The 16,385-nt window shown below is 39.4% G+C and overlaps 1 protein-coding gene and 2 long non-coding RNA genes across 3 annotated transcripts; all 3 read right to left on the reverse strand.

Annotated features, from left to right (window-relative positions):
• Nucleotides 1-5,223: 5,223 nt before the first annotated feature.
• Nucleotides 5,224-8,150, reverse strand: LOC130175124 (L-rhamnose-binding lectin SML-like). The gene is made up of 6 exons (XM_056385420.1): nucleotides 8,141-8,150; nucleotides 7,197-7,433; nucleotides 6,597-6,641; nucleotides 6,379-6,511; nucleotides 6,138-6,241; nucleotides 5,224-5,903 (listed from the first exon to the last, which is right to left on the reverse strand). Exons 1-6 carry the CDS (start codon nucleotides 8,148-8,150, stop codon nucleotides 5,893-5,895), a joined length of 540 nt encoding a protein of 179 aa, XP_056241395.1. The 3' UTR covers nucleotides 5,224-5,892.
• A 365-nt stretch (nucleotides 8,151-8,515) lies between these two features.
• LOC130174318 (uncharacterized) lies at nucleotides 8,516-10,743 on the reverse strand. The gene is made up of 3 exons (XR_008828573.1): nucleotides 10,578-10,743; nucleotides 10,332-10,425; nucleotides 8,516-9,202 (listed from the first exon to the last, which is right to left on the reverse strand). It is a non-coding gene; the product is annotated as an uncharacterized LOC130174318 (long non-coding RNA).
• A 435-nt stretch (nucleotides 10,744-11,178) lies between these two features.
• LOC130175045 (uncharacterized) lies at nucleotides 11,179-15,894 on the reverse strand. Its single transcript, XR_008828680.1, has 4 exons — nucleotides 15,813-15,894; nucleotides 15,224-15,256; nucleotides 11,949-15,100; nucleotides 11,179-11,280 (listed from the first exon to the last, which is right to left on the reverse strand). It is a non-coding gene; the product is annotated as an uncharacterized LOC130175045 (long non-coding RNA).
• Between the last annotated feature and the right edge of the window lie 491 nt (nucleotides 15,895-16,385).

Below are 16,385 nucleotides of genomic sequence, written 5' to 3' on the forward strand. Positions count from 1 at the left end.
AGTTTTGTATTGCTGTGCCAGATACTTAAGACTGAAGTTAGCACATCCAGGTGAGGAGGCAGCACCGAAAAGATGAACTGTCATTTGATATTCTCTTGGTTCCTTTTCTAAGTTACCACCCTCCCACCAAAGAAACCTCAGGTATCTGCGAGCTTCTGGCGAAACCCGGAATTGATGAAACATTTTCTCAATGTCACAGGTCACAGCAACCTCCTCTCTTCTAAAACGACACAAAACTCCCACCAGTGAATTGATCAAATCTGGACCAGTAAGTAGGGTGTCATTTAATGAGATGCCATTAAACCTTGCCGAACAATCAAACACAACTCTCAGCTTATGTGGCTTCCTTGGGTGATACACCCCATGATGGGGGATATACCAGACGGTTTCTCCCTGAGAAGCTGCGGTAGCCAGTTCAGCATCGCCTTTACTGATCATTTCTTCCATGAAGGCCGTGTATTGATCACAATATTTTGTATTGGTGGACAACTTCCTTTTTAGGTGCTGCAGCCGAACAGTAGCTAGCCTTTTGTTGTTTGGCAAAGATGGTGGATTGTCACCTTTAAAGGGGAGGGGCATCTGATAGTGTCCATCTTCTTCTTGTTTGATATTATCGCTCAGAAGCTGTATGAAACGAACATCATCCTGAGATACATAATTGTCCTCATAGTTCCTTTCATTAAAGTCTAGCTCCAAAGCCTTCAACACATCTGAAGCAGCAGCCATGGGAAGCTCTTTAACTGTGACACGGTGTACAAAACTATGACTTCCCTGTCTGTCCAAGTGAGGGTTTGATGGCCCGATAATGCTCCAGCCAAGTGCAGTGCGTTGAGCAAAGGGTTCATTTGCACTGCCCCTAATGACCTCTTGGGGAGCTAAAGCTAAAGGGCAATCATAACCTATGAGGAGTCCCACTTCACAATCCTGAAGTGGTGGCAACTTGTTAGCTAGGTGATTGAGGTGCGGCCAGTGAAGAGCTGTATGTTTTGTTGGAATGTGAGACTTGTCAACTGGTATGAAGTCACGTGTGTAAGCCTGCTGTATTTGAATGTGTTCCTCCAAGTTGAAACCCCTAACCTGAAGCCCACTGGCAGTTTGACTAGCTATAACTGTATTTACAGCTGTCATTGTACTTAATTTCAGATGCACCTGCTGAGTATTTACATTTAATTCTTTAGCCAAATCTTCAAGGATAAAGGTGGAGTCACTCTGCGTGTCAAGAAGAGCATAGGTAAGTATCTCTCTCCTGGGCTCTGTTGTTGAAGACACAAAAACTGGAACGATGCTGGATGTGGCAGAAGCATGTTGAGTCAAGGCATGGGACATAACTATGAACTTCATTTACACAGTCTCCTGTTGCCACATTACTAGTCATTTCTGCAGGTTTGATATTTTCTCTATGCAGGCAGGTGGGATGGCGTCCCCCGCAGGTGCTGCATGTATGTCGTCTTTTACAATCTTTGGCAGAGTGGCCCTTTCTTAAACATCCAAAGCACAAATGATGTTCATAAATAAAAGCCCTTTTCTCATCCATAGTTCTTGTTGTAAAGGCTGGACATCTAGCAACACCATGTGCTTCGTCTTTGCAAAATAAACAAGGTAACCTTGGCCTTGAGCTTCCTGGTGTTACATTGAAGTCCTTTATTTGAGTGCTTGTGTTGAAGGTTTTGGCTCTCCTTGGTAACCCATCGTCTGTTGCTCTCAAGTTCATCATTAAAGGGGAAGCAATAGGATTACAAACAATCCTGGATTCCTTTTGCATGAACTCTGAGAAACGTCGAAAGCTTGGATAATCCCCAGATCGATCCAACTCTTCAACCACAACACGATTCCATCTACGCAGTAACAATTCAGGCAATTTCTGTAGAAGTTTATGATTTTCTTCACAGTCATTGAGGATGGATAGGCCTTTTACATGGGGCATAGTCTCAGCACATCCGATGAGAAAATCTGCAAACTCTCTAAGTGCTCTTGGATCATTGGCGGCTATCTTAGGCCATTTCATGAGTCTCTCTCTAAAGGCTCTTTGAACAATAAATGGATTGCCATACCTGTCCTCCAAAACGGCCCAGGCACCCTTATATGCATCCTCTGAGTTGCGATAAAAGAACCCTTCTACGGCCCTGCGTGCTTCCCCAGCTAAATAACTCTTCAGGTAAAGCATTTTCTCGCTTACAGGGAGGGGCTTTGAGTCAATCATGGCTATAAAAAATACTTTCCAATCTACAAACTTTAAAGGGTCACCTGAAAAGGTTGTTAGCTCTGGGACAGGTAAGCGACTCAAAGCAAGTGAATTTGCTATAGCCTGAGACAACATGGTTTCCCGAGCAACATTGGCATCCTCTGGAGTTGACTTCTGTAGTGCTGTATGGCACGGCACAAAAGGTGTAGCTTGTGGATTGAGGAAAAGATGGTATTCAGTGTTTGAGCTGTTCAGATTGGTTTTGTCAGTCTCTACATCAAAATTGTTGTAAGCCCTCACTCTGGCCTCTGCCACCTTCACTTCTCCCTCTTTCAGCTGTTGCAATTTAGATTTTTCTTCTTCCAGCTTTGAGCTCATTTCAGCCTCCTTTTGTTTAACTTCTGCCAACATTTGTATTTCCTTTAATTTCCATTCAGTCTCCAGTTTCCCAAGCTTTAGTTCTTGAGCATGTAACGTTTGAACAGACTTGGCTTGCTCTAACTTGGCTGCAAGCTCTGCTTCAGCATCAGCTCGTTTACTGGAAGCAATGGAAATGCTACTGACTTGGTCGTCCGCTCCGTTAAGAGACTTTGAAACTACTGTCTCTGTGTTGGTTCTCCCAAAGACAGACCCATATTCCCTTTTACTTAGCTGTATCCTTACTCTCTCCTTTTCAAGGCAGTCATTAAAGTTTTTATCAATATTCTCCATTCATTTATTAACAATGTCACAAATCTCGGATGATAAGGTACTGCATGCATCCATTTTCTTAACAACATCTGGAGTACTCGTACCGTAAAGTCGAATGGGCTCATAATGTTGACACACTTTATCATGTTTAGCTTTAACGTTTCCTTGGATTTCATCAAGATCTTCAGGTGAGCAAAAAGTCTTTAGCTTGGCTCTTATTTCCTTAGCTGCCACTCTCCAAGTCTCATATGCCTTGTTAAACGCTTTCTCCCTTTTCTTGAATTCTTGTTTTTGCATCTCTTTACCCTTTTCAGTTAAAGTTCGCTCACTGGTTGAGTCTCAGTGGAATTCTTTTCTTCTTCGGGAGGTGGTGGCATGTTGTTACTTTATGACTACTTATAGACAATAGCTTTGGAATATTTTGTCTGAACACAAATCAGACAAAATGTTGCCCTTAACTTACTCTCCAATGCTTCAAACACTACTCATATCAAACATTTACACCCCCTTTTAGTCATATTTTCATAAACCATGTCACAGTAGAACAACATTCATAAAATTAACCCTCCAGTAAATTAAATACAAATGATTTCAAAATTTAAGGGAAAAAGAAAAAAAAAAAAAAACTATCATATTAACTTTATGCAGCTTTAACTTTCGACCATGCACTTCAATTCAAACATTCTGCAGAAAATTGTCAAACATCTACTTATGGCTACATTTAATCTTTAAGTGTCCATTGTCATGTGATTGAAAAGGCAGACGTATAAATTGATATATTTCCTGGAAACAGTTCAGTGTCTCTGCGAGTGACTTCACCCCACCGTTACCAAAGAGTCTCTCACTGCGGCTGTAGCATGCTGATGCGCTGGTGGATAATGGCACTCGCGTTACGATGTTTCCAATGCAGCGTAGAGTTTCACTGTAGCAGCCCTTGGCATCAATAATTGCAGCGTTGAGTTCGACAGGCACGTATTTTATTATCCGTCAGTACCGTGAAACTAAAAAACAGCAGCAAGAAGAAAAAGAACATAATTCATCGCATATCAAAATACACATAAGCATTTAAAATTCACGCCAAACACAACGTCAACCGGCGAACACTTCTCTATCTTAAAAACACACATTCATCATCGCACCGGTCACAATAATACTCAACATTTACATAAACCTACAAGTTTCATAAACCCACACAGCATAACAATACGAAACTCAACTTTAAATAAATCAAACAATACAAAATGAACATCAATAACACACCTCTCTTCGCCTACCAAGGGTGCAAAATTGGCCCCATCAGCCGGCAACAGGCATCCGATCTCGGATAACTGCACAAATCTCCACTCTAATTCCCCCGATCGGCAACCAACGTCCAGCAACATCCCATCGTGCAGCAAAAGTGGCGTCTGACGTCAGCTGACGTCAGCATTCACCTTCCTCCTTTCACCCCAGGAGGTGCGCCAAACAATAGGCGGCATCCGGCTCTGGTGGCCACTTACACCTTCTCTTAACAGATGCATGTCAAAGCACAGCACAATATAAATGCTATAAAAGAGATACTGTTCTCAGATATCATAGCAGCATAGATATAATTAATGATTTTTTTTTTAGTAAAGAAAAGCAAGAAATCTTATAAAATCTAAATCTAAGCTTCCAGATTTATTATTCTTTTCTTTATGATTATTTTCTAGTCAGATGTGTACTCACACAGTGAGGCGCTGAGTCTGGAGCAGAGCATGGTGCCACAGGGTCTGGTTTAGGTGAAGGGCTGAACTTCTGGATGTTGAAACAGGCTCCTGATATTTATTCTGTTGGTGTAAGAACTGTCTCTAAAAAACAAGTGACAGAGGAAAACACCTCATGCCTTCCTTATCAGTTGGAACAGTTGCAAAGAGGAAAGTAAACCATGGTCACAGATAATCAAAATACCATGAAGATAAAGAAGAGTCGCATGAATTACAACACTTGAAATAAAAAGACATCTGTGAAAAAGCTCACGTTACTTTGTGACAACTGAAAAAGAGACACATTAATTCACAAAAAGCTGCCATAAGGCTTTCTTCATAATGAATCCACATAAAGCTTTTGAACATCAGTAATCATGATTTGGCAGAGAGAGAGTGTCTGAGAACAAACAAGAAACGAAACTGAGGTTTTATGGTTCAGTTCTCAGTTTGCCTTTTTATAGTTAAATAGTTTTAAAATCTCTATTGTGGTGATGTTAATGACAACAATATGCTCATATCTGCAACTCACACAGCTTTTATCGCATTTTTTAAACACATTATTATTATTATTATTATTAATAATAATAATAATAATAATAATAATAATAATGTTAGATTAGAAACAAGAATAGGAGTAAAGCACCTCTGAGCTCAATGCTAATGTTAGCATGTCATCAACAATGCTATCATGCTGATATTTAGCAGGCATAATGTTTCCCAGGTTGACCTTCAGCATTTTAATGTGCTAATGCTGTGGGAGCTCTGACGTAGATGATGTAGATGAAATAGACGGTGAGCAAGTTTGCTGTATTGACCGGAGCAAAGGCATAAAAACATGGGGTACTTTAATGAAACATTGACTTTCGAACTGGAAATGTCTATGGTTTTCATTTCAGAAATCCGGTCACCTTAATTCCTGATTCCTGATAATTCTTCCCTGTTCTGAAGATGTGTTTTTTATGCCCCAGTCTGAATGACTGAAAGTCCATTGTTACATCATAAATAACTCTGTCATTATGTAAGACAAGGTCAGACAAGTTTATTTGTTAAACACACAAGAGATGTTGGGGTAGTTAAGGTAATACAGATGCAGTAAAAAAAAAAAGATCAAATATACAGTGTTATTCAATCATATTTAAATTATGTTTACAGTTGAATTTTATCAGGTGCATTGGTTTATTGATTAAATTCCATACTTCTCTAGTTCTTAAATTCAATCATAAACTGAAGAAACATTTGAGCAACTGATTGAGTATGAATACTATTGAGAATATTACTGTGATTTCAATGTGTTCACACAGGATCTGCAAAAGAACAGACGGATGATTCATGTTAAACAGCACAGCCACAGAAATAAGTGAATATCTCATAAACTGTACATATTAATTATTTAATGATAATTATTAATGACTTAACTTGTTTTTGTTTCACCTCAAATAAAAAATGTGGCCTCACTAAATTTACAGTCCAAAATTGAGATTGGCAGTAGTGTGTTTGCAACATTACATTAAACCCCGAAGGGCTTTTGAATCACTTACATTGACATACGTAAGCCACCTCCAGGTACTTGTAAGTGCCGTAACAGGGGTCTCCAAACACTGAGTTGCTTGCTCTGATAGTGCAGCTGTTCTTCCCATTACAGCTGTGGGTACAGAGTGATGTGATGTTAGTGAACAACCTCCAGCTATCACTGTACTCCAGTTCCTAAATTAATAAGGATGATTTGATTGATATTTTGAACCTGGAAATTTTAAATCAACAAAGAGTGGACAACTGTACATTTCAGCCACTTTGCTCGTGGGATTTGAGCACAGGACTTTTTGGATTTGAGAGGTGGGACGTTGGTAAGAGCATGTGGTTCGGTCACGACGTCCATAATCAGCACCATACACAAAAATAACCTGCCCTTCATCTGCAAAGAAGAGGAGGACAAGTCAATGAAAAGTGCTGAAATTAAATGAAAATGCTTCCGCATACATGCAAAAAAGTGGTCTTACCACAGTGCAGGTGTGCTGAAGAGTGCTCGCATGTAACCAAGTGATCTGTAACATAAATCAGATTAGACATCACACTATTGAAGGCTCAGTCACACCAGGAAGTGGCACATTGAAATTCATCAGTGGTGCTGGGAGCTTGGTGACATAATATCTATTGAACTTCTGCCCTGCAAATAAGCTTCTTCTGCTAATCACTCACAAGCTCCTTTCTATTTTCTCTGTTTGACAGTTTGTTTTTAGGACTGTCATTTCATTCAATACAGAGAGGGTCTGAAAGCTCTCTCCTAGCTGAGTAAGTTGAGGTAGTTGTACCATCAACTCCTGTCTCATAACTGTCTAAAAACTGTTGCTCTTTTGTGAAGCTTGCCTGGATGGTGCAGGATAGCTAATAAACTATGATAGTCTCCTCCATTTTGGACTCTCCTGCTCTGTGTTTCCTCAAAGGTCACCTCAGTCGAGACGGCTTACTATAAATTAATGGTCCAACTCTTCAGGAAAATATTTCACTGATTAACTGATTCCATTGGAATTTACTGACTCTGTTATTGTAAATGTCGCGGCTTTGCTTTGTTATTTATGTTGGGCAGTCATGTTACTGACTTGCTGGGAAGCAGGTGTAGTTGGTCTCCAGATATTTAAAGATGCCATAGCAGGGATCAGTAGTACGGATGACGTTTGTGTTTAGTTCACACACTTTCTTTCCATCACACCTAAAGGAAACATGAAGAGGAAAAAACACTAAAACAAATGGAAAACAGTTGCTCCTGTGGCTAATATCAGTATATACAATAACTATTAGAGCGGTGACATGTGGTCCCCAGTGGATGACTACAGTGACTTTAGTGAGTTTTCATGTAGAGCAGTGACCGACAGGTCAAACTGCCCAAAAAGTAAGAAAACCTGACTGGGAGGACTGAACACAGATTTTATGGATTTTATGGATATAGATGAAACCAGGGTATGATGCAAGATCCTGCACTGCCACACTGGTAAATGTTTATGGGAGCTGTAGTTTTTCTGTGTAATTACTGTTGAATCACAAATATTTCAAATCGCTTTTTAGCTTAGAAAAAGGACAGTGAACCCGAGGGACAAGCTCATCTGTGTTTCGGACAGACTGATGGAAAAAATGCTAAATGGGTTTGAGGACAGCAGGACAACTCAAAAAGTTGAACTGATTTGCACCAAACTTGGTTGAGGGATGAGGGAAGGGCCACGGAAGAACCCATTAGATTTTGTGGTAGATCTGGATCATTCACAATGAATTTGAATTTTTTTGTCTTGGGTGGATGTATATAGAGCCACACAACCAAAAGTCAGATCAGATTGATTATAGATGTGACACATAACATGATAAGAAAAAGTCCAGGTAAGCAGTCTGAAAAACTAGAGAGGGAAGCTCAATACGAGTCAGATTCAGCCTTATACTGTACATACAAGATTGTGGCAGGCTGTGAGGACATTGGTCCTGAGATGTTGGAGATTAATCAAAATTACCATCTTTTTAATAGTGTAAAGATAATCTGTTGGATAAGTAATTTTACCCTCAGACATCTGCAGCTCCCACTGGCCAAGTACAAGATGTCTGGTCCACTGAGCAAAAAGTGGTCCAAAACACGTCAAAAAGACGTGATATCCGAACATCCACAAGACGTTCTCAGAGGAGCCAGAATGAAAGTTTTTAATACGTCTTTCCCGGACGTTTTAAAGATGTCTCTTCTGGACGTTTTATAGATGTCATAAAAGTACGTGTTAAGGACACAATTATTGGACATCCAGAAGACGATATCCATGAGGTCAATATAGGCCACATCTTTTCAGGACATTAAACGTTAAAAATTCAAACTTGGTTACTAATGAGAACAGCTTATAAAAGTAGTACCCTTCACTGATATTAATTAACCACTAATGTCCTGTACTGATTAGATGAGTGATGACCAGAGTTGCTAATCAGATATTAAAAAATGGATAAACGTTAAAGATAATTAGTATAAAGTTCCACTGTCCTCAAATTGACACAAACATAAAAAGTGAAGAATGCATGTTTGAGCAGAAATAGACAACTTGGATCTGTGTGTGACAGTGAGTGAGTGAGCATTCATTCTTATATGATATGATATAGTATCACTTTCTGTTTGATCATCAATGACTAAACAGTTGTTGACACACAGTATCCATATTTGTCTACAACACATAAAACTATTGGACTTCATTAATTATCGAAGTGAACGTCTAATACAAGGAATTCCATAGTTACAACCTCCCCACTGGGGTGAGCTGTAACACTGCTGGGGATAGATGTAATGATGACAGGTAATTTGCTGATTTAAGATTCACACTATCGAATTTTATTCAAGGACTTTGATGAAAAGCCACGAACACATTTAAAAAACTTTTTACAACAGTGAACAATGAACAAAACGAAACTAACAAAACTATAAATATATAAAAGTATTTAAAATTAGAAATGAGTAAAAATTCCCTTGCTAAAAAAACCTAATTGTAACCTCCTCCTCCAACTCGTCCCGGGGCATGCTTCAGGTGATCTGCGGCTGCAGATCTGATTTGCGCCTCCGTCGCAGCAGAATCCCATTGCATAACAGCAGCTAAAATAAAAAGAATAATATCAAAAAACAAACAACAAAAAAATCATGTGAATACATCCTCAGAGGAGCCAAATTGAAAGCCCGTGTCAATACATAATGATGCTACTGTTCAGAGGCCCATGTCAGAAAGCAGGTTTATAGTGAAAACTCTGAGTCTGTTAACCCTTGTCAAGGTTTCTTCAATGAACCTCGAGTTTCTCTCCGTTTCCTCCATCTTACAGAGCCACAGTCAATTCCGGGTCTAATATTATAGTTTAAGTGTGATTAAATATGAAATGAATACACATTCAAATTTACACATTGATTGGATCAGCAATTTTCTCCCAATGCCACTTCTCTCTCTTCAACTGTTGCTATGGTAAATCATCGGTCTCCATTATTGTGTTGCATGCACATAACTTGATTGAATTAACTCAAATAATCTCTTCTAGAACCAGAAATTTAAGAGTTTCCAATCTGAGGGGAAATTAACTCTGAGTTTATGGTTAGGATCAGAATTTGTTAAACTTCCTTTCTTAAACGGGCCCCTGGCCAAAGCAAAGGCCAAGCACACAAGCAAACACACAAAGTGATCAAACATTTTTTTTCTGCAGCACAGTAACACCTGTTTGGAGAGGGCTAAAAGGAATAAAATGCTAAGACAAATTTGAGAGAGCACTGGTCTCCACCACCGTGCCACACTGCTGTTATATCTCTTATCAGTTATGTCCAAATTCAGATATTCTGAATCCAGAATACAGCTCCACAATACAGAAAAAAGATTAGAAGACAAAATTACAAAGTTTGAGCTGGATTGAGTGTTGTTGCTTTAAACAGTGAGGTGGATGGGTTTATGCAGGTCTGTGTGTGTTGGGGAACTCACGCATCACTTCAGAAGAATGTGAGTACTCAATACAAAAAGCAACATTTCCCCAAAATATAGTTCTCTGGTTTTGATCCAGGTTGGTGTTGACAGTTGAACACCAACCTGCTGTGTGCAATAGGATCATCAAATGAGGCTGTAATTATGCTGAATTATATCGCTTGTAGTGCGTTGGAAACTCAGGTTCAGTTTGTGATATAAAACAACATTAACTATCATTCTGTTTCATTCAGAATAGTTATTACTGAAAAAGATCTTTAAGCTTACCTTTTATGACAGTAAACACCTTTGTGTTTTCCAGGCCCATCTTTTCTTTTTTCCCTTCAAGTTGAAAAGGGACATGAGTTGGTTGGTGAAGAGCCTATTCCAAGAGAAACACAAGTTAGTTAACATGCTGATTGGTGCCACAAGATAAAAACAAAGAAAGCTTCCCTTAGTCAACTGTTCTGCTTCACTGTCTAAAGAAATATGTCTACTATGCAAAAAATCACAAGTAAATGATTAAAGAAATACCTGTCAAGCACTTTGTGTGTGCAGTCTTTTACATCTTTACCACCCACTCTTGCCAGCCGATGAACCTATAAAGAAAACCATTTTTTATGACTGTTCTGGCATTCCGAGTGGCAGAGTGGTAGCAGCTTACATTTACTATGGTACATGCAACTTTTGAGTAAAGTGTACTTGTCACAGTTTTATTGCATCTCACTTGAGCAGATTTTCAGAGAAAAATATTTACTTTTATTTATGCATTGATGCACTTTACTTCAAGAGACAGGTGGTCAACTGGTCCTTCATATTTTCCTTTCAACAGCCATGGCTTCACATGACAAGCAGCATAATTGCTGAAGCTACTGCCTGTATGGCTTTGAAATAACGCTATACCAGCTAGTATTTACAGACAAAATAATAATACACAATAGCACGGTTAAGGTTGTGAATAGGCATGGGTTGGTATGAGATTCTGACGATATGATAACCTTAAGCAAAAATATCATGGTTTCACAGTATTGTGATTACAGCTCTAATAGTACTGGATTAAACATAAACAATGTATGTCGACTTGGGTTTAAAAGGAGATAAAAAGATTTTTTTTTTTAAAGTGTGTAGCCATCAGATGACTTTGGCTGTGCACTGTGCTCTGCTGAGAGACAAAACAAATGGCAATACTTACCACCACCGGACCTGCTCTCCGTGGGCTTCTGAGAAGTAGGTGGACCTGTGCAACCCAACACAGAAAAAACATTTAGACATTATTTTAAGTGCTAATAATATGCATGCCAAAGTTACTTGATAAGACAATACAAATGAGACAGAAAATATACTACTAAACAGTTTAGGATCACTTGGAAATGTACATAGTTTTAAATCGTACTGCTGGTAGACGCCGCCGTGTTGTTCAAATATATTACACAGACGTAAATCATTCATGTAGTCAATGACTTTATTACGTCACCGCGTTGTCCCAGTCCGTGCGCTGCGCTTGTATCCGGGTAAACCAAAGACGATGGATATAAACGGTCCATTTAGAAAGTTCCGGTTTTGTTCTATGAACATTTACCCTGAGTGATTTTACACGACGCGTCGACACAAAAGTTCCACGTCAAATAATTTTTATAATCGACAACGTCGATTACGTCGGATAATCGTCCCAGCCCTATAGTCACAACCAAGTTAGCTTAACGGCCCAAGTGGCGCTAACATTATGCTAACGTTATACGAAGCGGTTTGCTAGCAGTGGCCAAAAAAAAAAAAAAAATTCTAGCAAACGTTGTTTTCCAAGTCGTATGTACAAAATGAGACTTGATAAATTGCCTAACAATGTCGTGTGTGTTTTACAAAGACTTTCGTTTTAAGGTTTTGTGGAAGTTTAATTTAATTTCTTACCTTAAGATCTGCACGAGCCGAGTAACTGCCGAGCTAACTGCCGAGCCGAGTAACTGCCAAGTCCACTGCGTGATTGTACAATTCCTTGCAGACTTCATATCCATCCGTGCGACAGATAGAAAAATTTCCTGGCAAGTTGGCTCGATTAAAAAAGCAATGTCATTTCATAAAAGGTTGAACTATGTCGTTAATGGCAATGTTAACCACTGCGAGTCCCAATTAAATTATTAATCACCACTATAAAGTAGAACTACTTTCACAGCGGAAGGATATCAGTCTGGTAACAAGAACGTGATTGGTTAATTCAACCGAACTTTATTAATACTGTACGACCTTACAGCCAAAAATGTTTTAAATACCAAACCACAGAGACAGTTGTTAAATAAAAAATATTCGATATTCTATAAAAAATGACAAATTATTATTAACAAACGGGGAATATGTGTATAGATAGATTAATCTACTGCATAGAATTATGGGAAAAAGTTTTTTTTAATCTCTGAATCCGGAGGCAAAACCTGCAAAAATCAGGAATAACTCATCAACCATATGGCCTATATTCATTATTCTGGTCACTTTTGAAAGAAGCTAACATGAATCCATATTTAAACCATTTCTAAGATGCAACGAAGGAACTTTTTATCCTTGCCTTGTAAAAATGCACTATAACAATAAAGCACTCATTAACTTAAGTTCCAGCTAGCCAATTTTTCTGCTGAATTTGTTTCCCAACTCCTATACAACAATTGTAACAGTAAACCTGATGGAAATACACCAAAATGCAACATTTATGATGAAAATATATATATTTCTCCAGGTACTCAGGTCTTGGCTTGTTTATATTAGCCTTTACTGTGATTTTGAATTCAAAATACTATTATATTTGCATGGCAACAAGTTGCAAGTAACATAAACCCACACATGGATAAAAGGTAGGCCTGTAGGCCTATATCACATGGTGATAGATTGATAGAAATAGAAAGATAGAAATACTTTATTCATCCCCGAAGGCAAATTCAGAAATCCAGAAGCTCATCAAGACATAGAACAAAGAAATTAGCACGTTAATATTAAAAATCCAAAAATTCAGGAGGAGTCTTATTGCTGTGGGGACAAAGGATCTCCTGAATTGTTCCGTTCTGCAGCGCAGTGAGAGGAGACGACTGCTGCATCTGCTCCTCTGTTGCTCCAGGAGGCTGGGTGTCTGCTATTGTCCATTATAGCTTTCAGTTTGTTCAGTGTGCCCCTCTCCACCATAGATCTTAGTGGGTCCAGACTCCTGCCCAACACTGAGCCCGCTTTTTTGACCAGCTTGTCCAGCCCTTGGTGTTTTTGTCTGTAAGGCTGCCTCCCCAACACACTGCAGCAAAGAAGAGTGCACTGGCCTCCACCGTGTGGTAGAACATGGTCATCATCTCCACACACACATCAAAGGACCTCAGTGTCCGCAGGAAGAACAGGTGGATCTGCCCCTTCCTGTAGAGGGCATCGGTCTTAGGGGACCAGTCCATCTTCATCCATGATGACCCCTAGATATTTGTAGGTGTGCACCACCTCAATGTCCACCCCACAGATGTTCACTGGCTGAAGAAGGGGCTTAGACCTGCGGAAATCCACAATCATTTCCTTTGTCTTTGAGGTGTTCAGTAGAAGGCAGTTTTTGTGACTCCGAGAAGCACAGTTCCCCAACCTGACAAATTGTGGCTGAATTGTGTCAGGTAATCTGTGATCCAGGAAACAAAGGTACAAATAGCTGTCAGGACAATTTCACTAGCCAGCCAGCCAGCCTTTCCCTGTCCATCTGGCATATTCTTTGATCTTTTTGGTCAAAATGGATGTCCTCTTTCTCAACTTGTCAGTATGTGGCATGCTGATATGGTCAACCTTAAAGTCTCAGCATTAGTGCCAACTGATTATGGTTATCAATATGTCCAAATGATAGCCTCTCAGAATTCTATACCAACTCAGTTCATCACTGGACTTTAGATTGCAGCCTGTCGGAACGTCTGCTTTCAACTAATTTTGGTATACGTCCATAATTGGGCCAGGCTGGACTACTTCACTCAGTGTCATTTATTAACTAATTCAGGCTGTCAAACAGACGTCCAGATTGTGGTCGGTCAGAACGTCTCATTACAACTAGTTCTGGTTGAATATAGACGTCCAAAATTGGGCCAGGCTGGACTACTTCACTCAGGTCGTTTATCGACTAGTTCTGGCTGTCATATAGACGTCCAGATTGTGGCCTTTCTAAACGTCTATTTTCAACTAGTTCTGTCTGTAAGTAGACGTTCAAAATTGGGCCAGGCTAGACTACTTCACTCAGGTCGTTTATCGACTAGTTCTGGCTGTCATATATACGTTCAGATTGTGGCCTGTCAGAACGTCTATTTTCAACTAGTTCTGTCTGTAAGTAGACGTCCAAAATTGGGTCAGGCTGCACTACTTCACTCAATGTCAGTTATCGACTAGTTCTGGCTCACATATAGACGTCCAGATTGTGGCCTGGACGGACGGACGTGATATCAACTAGAATTGGACGTCCACAGACGTTGCTTGCTCAGTGGTAGTTATGTCTTGTTATTAGGCGACATCTAGTGGTCGTAGGAATTACAGCAGGAACAAAGAGGAAAGTGCGATGACGAGTCCATATCAGGAAGAGGTGATTTCTATCCCCATGTGAAAGTAGCAGTTTATGTCGTTTCTTTTATTCATGACCGTTCGACAAAGTTAACCGCGTTGTTATTATTGTAACCATGACAACAAAGATGGTCTAATATTGAGGAAGTACTTGTGTGAACCCAAATCACGATCTTTTCCTAAACCTAACCAAGCCATGGCCGTTTTATAGTAACCATGGTAACGAAGATACGTACACCGCTCTCGTTCCGCCTGTTTATTTTTGTAACCCTGACAACTGAGGTTCGATACGCCGGGCACCGTAGCGGCGCTATTTCAGGACACGCCCCTGTGGGTTATTTAAAAAAAAAAAGAAAACGACCTATATGGTTGTTCAACCCACAACATTGATTTGGTCAGTTTGTTTACATCTTCCAGCTTAAATGTAGCATTCACCACCTTTAGAGTTCAGTCATACCACCGTTGGACGTCGTTGCCATTGTCACAGGTGATAACTGTTTCTGTGGACACGTCTAAAACAAACCAAAAAAAAAAAAAAAAACAGATGTGGAAGTGTGAGTTAAAATGTGGTCAAGACATGTATTTTTAAAAGAAAAACTGTAATGACTATAATACTAGATTGACTCTATAGTTACCTGCTGTCACGAGCGAACAGGTCACTGCCAATACTGAAAAAGAAACATCACTGTCAAACAGATATAGCTTACTTCAACTGGATTTACAACATGCAAATAGCAATGAAAATGTATTTCAGCAGGAGCCATGGTTAGTTGGTCCATTACGTCTATCCAGACTAAAACATTTAGATGGATTGACATGTAAATATAACACTCGAGGATGTTGTTGATCCTCCGGCTATCATCAGTTCATATTTACAGTTTGTCCAACACTTTGGTTTATGTTCAAATACCAACAGAACCAATCACATCAGCTTTACTTTGTGTTCAGTACTAATCAGCTCATTAGCTCTTGACATACACACAGGGTTGTAGACTTACACTGGACTTCATATCAGACAGATGACAGTGCAAAAAACTTAATTCATTTCATTTACATATGATCTATCTCATAACAGTTACTCCATCCAGCATCCTAAAGCTCCGGTCTATACAGTATAATAAAGGGACTAAGCCTCTTCAACAACAAAACATCTTATCCAATCAAAATCCATAGAATAACTTATGTAAACCCACTACTTATTTTCCCAGGCAGTCGTATACTCACACAGTGTGCTGCTGAGTCTGAAGTGGAGCATGGTTTCAGTAACAGGTGAACAGTCGGACTGAATGTAGTTGAATGGACACACCCGTATTTAACATGTGTTACAGTATATGACAAACAACAAACCAGCTGGCTCCTGGCTGTGTTAAAATATAAACTCGCAATCAAAGCCAGGCTGTATGACTTTCAGGGTGTATCCGAACTTTGATCAAAGATAATAGATGACTCGTTTATCCAATATTATCAGAAGGAGGAAGAAGGAAGACTTCTACAGACTTCCCATCATACTCATCATGAACCTCTCCGTCTGTTCAACTGTTTTTTTGCAGCCTATGAACATAAAATTACTGACTTGTGGATCTTTATAATCATAAATCTACTTGCTCCACAACATGCATTTTTCAAAAGGAGTGTATATACGTTATATTCAGAAAGTCTTCAGACCCCTTCACTTTCTTCATATTTTATTGTGATTCAGCCTTGTGCTAAAATCATTTAATTTTTTTTCCTCATCAATTTACACTCAATCCCCATAATGACAAAGCCAAAACTGAATTTTAGAAACTTTTTCAAATG

Source organism: Seriola aureovittata, chromosome 9, assembly GCF_021018895.1.
Source record: "Seriola aureovittata isolate HTS-2021-v1 ecotype China chromosome 9, ASM2101889v1, whole genome shotgun sequence".
NCBI classification, from domain to species: Eukaryota; Metazoa; Chordata; class Actinopteri; order Carangiformes; family Carangidae; genus Seriola; species Seriola aureovittata.

Bases quoted from the DNA above. Each gene is read 5' to 3' on its own strand.
- LOC130175124 (XM_056385420.1), bottom strand. The intron at 6,642-7,196 runs GTCAGTAACATG...TTTATGTTACAG, and splicing joins CTACACCTGCTTCCCAGCAA to ATCACTTGGTTACATGCGAG. The intron at 6,242-6,378 runs GTACAGTTGTCC...CTGTACCCACAG, and splicing joins ACGAGCAAAGTGGCTGAAAT to CTGTAATGGGAAGAACAGCT.